This window comes from Athene noctua, unplaced genomic scaffold (assembly GCF_965140245.1).
Source record: "Athene noctua unplaced genomic scaffold, bAthNoc1.hap1.1 HAP1_HAP1_scaffold_36, whole genome shotgun sequence".
Lineage (NCBI taxonomy): Eukaryota > Metazoa > Chordata > Aves > Strigiformes > Strigidae > Athene > Athene noctua.
The window spans coordinates 81,463-87,258 of NW_027437538.1; the positions used below are offsets into that span (position 1 = coordinate 81,463).

The 5,796-nt window shown below is 55.5% G+C and overlaps 1 protein-coding gene and 1 pseudogene across 1 annotated transcript; one reads left to right on the forward strand and one right to left on the reverse strand.

Annotated features, from left to right (window-relative positions):
• The first annotated feature begins 338 nt into the window (after nt 1-338).
• On the forward strand, nt 339-1,301 carry LOC141974190 (olfactory receptor 14J1-like). Its single transcript, XM_074933528.1, has one exon. The coding sequence runs from the start codon at nt 339-341 to the stop codon at nt 1,299-1,301; it is 963 nt and encodes a 320-aa protein (XP_074789629.1).
• Nucleotides 1,302-4,408: 3,107 nt separating this feature from the next.
• LOC141974268 (olfactory receptor 14A16-like) lies at nt 4,409-5,331 on the reverse strand (annotated as a pseudogene).
• Nucleotides 5,332-5,796: the final 465 nt, after the last annotated feature.

A 5,796-nucleotide genomic window follows, 5' to 3' on the forward strand; every position in this document is an offset into this window, starting at 1 on the left:
CCCCCGGGGCTGTGTGCTGGGGCAGGGACTCTGCCGCCGGCCAGGGTCAGCACTCAGCCTGCCCGGGGAGCTGCCCACGGCGCCGGGGGGAGCAGCTGTGGGGGGCAGGAGAGACCCCGGCAGGGTAGGGCCCTGCTGCTGTGGAGAGGGTGCTGCCTGGGGCAGGGCTGCTCCCAGCCCCACATCACCCCCAGGACAGTTCCAAGGGTACATGATAAGGGGAGTGTTAAAGGAGGGATTAGTCAAAACTTACGGAGTATCTTTTGTTCACAGAAATCTACCCTAAATTCTCACTTGTTTTTCCAACACATAGAGGTCCCCATGTCCAGTAGAAACAAATGACTAACGGCAGCTCCATCACCGAGTTCCTCCTCCTGGCATTCGCAGACAGACGGGAGCTGCAGCTCCTGCACTTCTGGCTCTTCCTGGGCATCTCCCTGGCTGCCCTCCTGGGCAACGGCCTCATCATCACCGCCATCGCCTGTGACCACCGCCTGCACACCCCCATGTACTTCTTCCTCCTCAACCTCTCCCTCCTCGACCTGGGCTCCCTCTCCACCACTCTCCCCAAAGCCATGGCCAACTCCCTCTGGCACAACAGGCACATCTCCTACTTGGGGTGTGCTTGCCAAGTACTTTTCTTTCTCTTTTTTATCTCAGTAGAGTTTTCTCTCCTCACCGTCATGTCCTACGACCGCTACGTTGCCATCTGCAAACCCCTGCACTACGGGACCCTCCTGGGCAGCAGAGCTTGTGTCCACATGGCAGCAGCTGCCTGGGGCACTGGGTTCCTCAATTCTCTCCTGCACACGGCCAACACATTTTCACTGCCTCTCTGCCAGGGCAACACCCTGGACCAGTTCTTCTGTGAAATCCCCCAGATCCTCAAGCTCTCCTGCTCACACTCCTACCTCAGGGAAGTTGGGCTTATCATGGTCAGTGCCTGTTTGGCTTTTGGGTGTTTTGTGTTCATTGTGGTGTCCTATGTGCAGATCTTCAGGGCCGTGCTGAGGATCCCCTCTGAGCAGGGACGGCACAAAGCCTTTTCCACGTGCCTCCCTCACCTGGCCGTGGTCTCCCTCTTTGTCAGTACTGGCCTGTTTGCCGACCTGAAGCCGCCCTCCCTCTCCTCCCCATCCCTGGACCTGGTGGTGTCATTTCTGTACTCGGTGGTGCCTCCAGCAGTGAACCCCCTCATCTACAGCATGAGGAACCAGGAGATAAAGGATGCCCTGAGGAAACTGATAACTAGATGTTATTTTGAAGGAAGAAACTGCTCATCTGCTGCTGCACAGGTTTAACTTTGTACAGGCCCAGGATATCATGTACATTTTCTGTAGTTGATGGTTGTATTATACTTAGAAAGAGGTTTCCACTCCCCTTCTAATTCACTGTCTGCTTTTCTTTTCTGATCGAGTGGCTGGATTAATGAGGAGCCATGATCTGTGTGTGTTTTAAAAAAACAAAGGGCATGCATTGACTTTTTTTTCTTCTGAGATTTTTCCTGTAAGATTTTAAGGACCTGCACGAAAAATTCTTGTGTGCAGAGGTGGAGGGGAAGAGAGTCCCAGCATGGCAGCCCTGCCAGGGAGCACTTGGTCCTCCAGAGATGTTCTCTCTTCCCTTCCACACTCTCTTTCTGATCCCTTCGGTTTGGTGTGAGGCCTGAGTGCCCTGGCAGCTTGGTCACACTCCTGCTGTGTGACAGCCCTGTGACCGCAGGCAGGGACAGGCACTGGGCACTTGTGTGACAGAGCCGGCCTCCCGAAGAGCGGTTCCCTCATGAAAGAGGATCTGCTCAGGGCAGTGCCTGAAGGCTGAGCTCTTCTCCCAAACCTGATCTCAAGAACACGCCCAAGGAAGTGGCCCGCAGAGGAAAACCCCAGCGAAGAGGTGAACAGTGTGATTTGCAGGGTGGGGGCTGGCAGCAGTGTCCTCGCACAGCCAGGCCTCCTGGGAGAGACCTGAAGGAGCAGGCTCTGCTCTGTGTCTGCGCTCACTGGACACACTGGGGCAGCTGCCTGTGCTGCTCTGGCTGGGAGAGAGTTCCTTTTCTTGCTGGGAGCTGCTATGGGGCTGGGGTTTGGTTTGTGCCATGAACAGTGCTGGTAACGCAGGGCTGATTTCGTTATTGCTGAGCAGGGCTTACACAGGGTCAGGGACATTCCTGCTCCTCACCCCACCCCACCAGCGAGCAGCTGGGGGTGCACAAGGAGCTGGGAGGGGACACGGCTGGGACAGCTGACCCCGACTGACCAACGGGGTATTTTGTACCTTACGACATCATGCTCAGTTATATAAAGCTGGGGGAGAAGGACAATGTAAGGAACTTTTTGGACATTTAGTATGTCTCAACATCGCTGTCTCCACGACGACCACCTCCTGACTCAACGTAAAGGAGCAAACACACAGTCCCCGAGGAAAACCACATCCGCCCTAGACGAGAACATTAGCAGTCATCTATCGAGCTGCGCCTACGTGCGCGAGCGCGTGAGCCGGGTGGAGGGGAAACCGCGGCGAGACAGATTGGCCCCTCGCCAGCACGACCACCATGGACACACAGGCATGCGTGCACAGAGGGCCACGGGGTGGCACCTACAACAACGAGCCCCGTGGAAATGGGCGGACAAACTGTGGGGATGGGGACTATAAAAAAGACAGACTGTGTACTCCTTTGCAAGAGGGAAACCAGCTAGAAGATGGGAACCAACAAGAAGAGGGGAACCAACTCGGAGCCAGGAACGTGGAGCATCATCGGACCGACAGAACATCGCCGGATCCCCAGTCGTGGTGGTGGTAATTAGTTGCGCCTCTACCGTGTTCTTGCTTAGGGGTTCCAACCTTTTCCATTCTTTTCCTCTCTCTCCTATCGCTCTTATTAGTTGTTATAGAAATAAAGTTCATAAGGATATGCAGCATTTTAAGAACCCTCCCCCGATATCGGATCGGGACAGCCTACGACCTTCCCAGTGATGGAGGGAAGCTGACAAGCCTATAACTCTCCCCCTATAATTCTCCCAGTTCTCATTCCTGCCCTTCTTGAAGATGGGTTTGCCCTCGGCCTTCTCCATGGACCCCAGAACCTCTCTGATTGCTCTGGCCCTTCTGAGGGCTCAGCCCAGAATCACCGGCGAGGGTGACGGAGCCAACAGGAGCACTTGCCATGAGCCTGTCCAAGGCAGCGGAGATGAGTCTCACTGGGAGAGTGGGGGTTGTTCCTGGGTCACACACACAAGTGTCCGGGCTCTGTCAGGTGCCCACATCTCAGCTGGCCCCATGCCCTCACCTTACACACAGGGGGTTCAGAGACACGAGTCCTTCCCTTGCACACGCAGAGGCAGTGCATTGCCGGAGTCGTCGTGTCTCTCTGGGCTCCTGCTGCCACGGCCAGAGGCTGGGAGGCCCCTCAGCCCTGTGCTGATCACCCTGCTCTGCACTCGTGGGAGATGCCCCACGGCATGAGGAATGGACTCGGGGACCTCGGTTCAAGGAAACACCTCCCAGGGCTGCAGCCAGGGGGTTGCCCAGGGGACGTTACTGTCAATGTGAAGTCACCTCATGACCCTGTTTGTGCCACACACCTTCACAACACCCCCAGGAATGGCATTTGTGCTCTCTCACCTCACACACATGATGTGCATGTTTACATCTCCTCCATAAAATGCAAACATGAACTTCTGACCTACTCATTTGGTGTCCCTCTGTGGAGGGACAAAGACCCTCTCCGAGCTGAAGTGAGAGGCCAGTGCTGCAACTGGTGGTTCTGAGGGGCTACAGCATCATGTTTGCCCTGGGTCAATGTCATGGTTTGAACCCATCCAGCATCTGGGCCCAACACACTCACTCCGCTGGGTGCAATGGGGGAGTGAATCAGAAGTGTAAAAGGGAGAAAACTTGTAGGTTGAGATAAAGGCAGTTTAATAGGTACAGAAAAAACCACACAGGTAAGTAAAGGAAAAGGTGGAATTCATTCACTTCTTCCCATTTCTAGGCAGAGCTTCAGCCATCTCCAGGACATCAGGGCTCCATCTCACATAACAGTGACGTGGGAAGACGAACTCCATAACTCTGAATGTCCCCATGTTCGTCCTTCTCCCCCAGCTTTATATAACGGAGCATGATGTCCTAAGGTACAAAATACCCCGTTGGTCAGTCGGGGTCAGCTGTCCCAGCCGTGTCCCCTCCCAGCTCCTTGTGCACCCCCAGCTGCTCGCTGGTGGGGTGGGGTGAGGAGCAGGAATGTCCCTGACCCTGTGTAAGCCCTGCTCAGCAATAACGAAATCAGCCCTGCGTTATCCTCTTTCAAATTATAATACCAACACCAACAACAGAATATAGACATGACACATTGGGCCTGTACAGAGTTCTATTAATACTACTGCGCTGTAGAACATGAGTCGTATATTGCTTAAAAATATCTAGTTATCATGCTATCCAGGGCATGTTTGAGATCCCTGTTCCACAAGCTATAGATGACAGGATTCACTAATGGAGGAATTACAGAGTACAGAAATGACACCACCAGGTCCAGGGTTGGGGCTGAGAAGGAGGAGGGCTTCACGTGGGCAAACAGACCAGTGCTGACAAATAGGGAGACCACGGCCAGGTGAGGGAGGCACGTGGAAAAGGCTTTGTGCCGTCCCTGCTCAGAGGGGATCCTCAGCACGGCCCTGAAGATCTGCACATAGGACACCACAATGAACACAAAACACCCAAAAGCCAAACAGGCACTGACCATGATAAGCCCAACTTCCCTGAGGTAGGAGTGTGAGCAGGAGAGCTTGAGGATCTGGGGGATTTCACAGAAGAACTGGTCCAGGGTGTTGCCCTGGCAGAGTGGTAGTGAAAATGTGTTGGCCGTGTGCAGGAGAGAATTGAGGAACCCAGTGCCCCAGGCAGCTGCTGCCATGTGGACACAAGCTCTGCTGCCAGGAGGGTCCCGTAGTGCAGGGGTTTGCAGATGGCAACGTAGCGGTCGTAGGACATGATGGTGAGGAGAGAAAACTCTGCTGAGATGAAGAAGAAAAAGAAGAAGAGCTGTGCAGCACACCCCAAGTAGGAGATGTGCCTGTTGTGCCAGAGGGAGTTGGCCATGTCTTTGGGGAGAGTGGTGGAGAGGGAGCCCAGGTCGAGGAGGGAGAGGTTGAGGAGGAAGAAGTACATGGGGGTGTGCAGGCGGTGGTCACAGGCGATGGTGGTGATGATGAGGCCGTTGCCCAGGAGGGCAGCCAGGGAGATGCCCAGGAAGAGCCAGAAGTGCAGGAGCTGCAGCTCCCGTCTGTCTGCGAATGCCAGGAGGAGGAACTCGGTGATGGAGCTGCCGTCGGACATTTGCTCCCTCACGGCACGAGGGCCTGTTCACAGAGGAAAAAGCATCAATCAGTCGGGACAGATTTCTCATTTCTCTCCATCCAGTTCCTCACGGGGCTGCTGGAGAACACAGAGCTGCCCGGGGAGAGCTGTGCCCTTCTGGAGGACAGGCTGCAGCCCAGCAGGACCCCACTGGGAAAGAGTCCAGTGCCCTAAAGATGGGGTGTCCTGAGGGGGGAACTGGCTCCTTTGTGTCCCCCGGAGCCTGCAGATGGCGAGGGCACTCGGACATTTCACTCCCAGGGAAACATCTGCATGGCAGTGCCCACAGGTGCTGCTCCCAGCTGAACCCCCGCCCATCCCCGAACGTCCGGTGATCCCAACGCGGGGAGCAGAGGCCCACGGGGAAATGTGGGGAAATGCCCCAGTGCTGCTGGGAGGAGGCAGCACAGGGACAGCGGGTGGGGCTCTGCTGGCTGGGAGAGG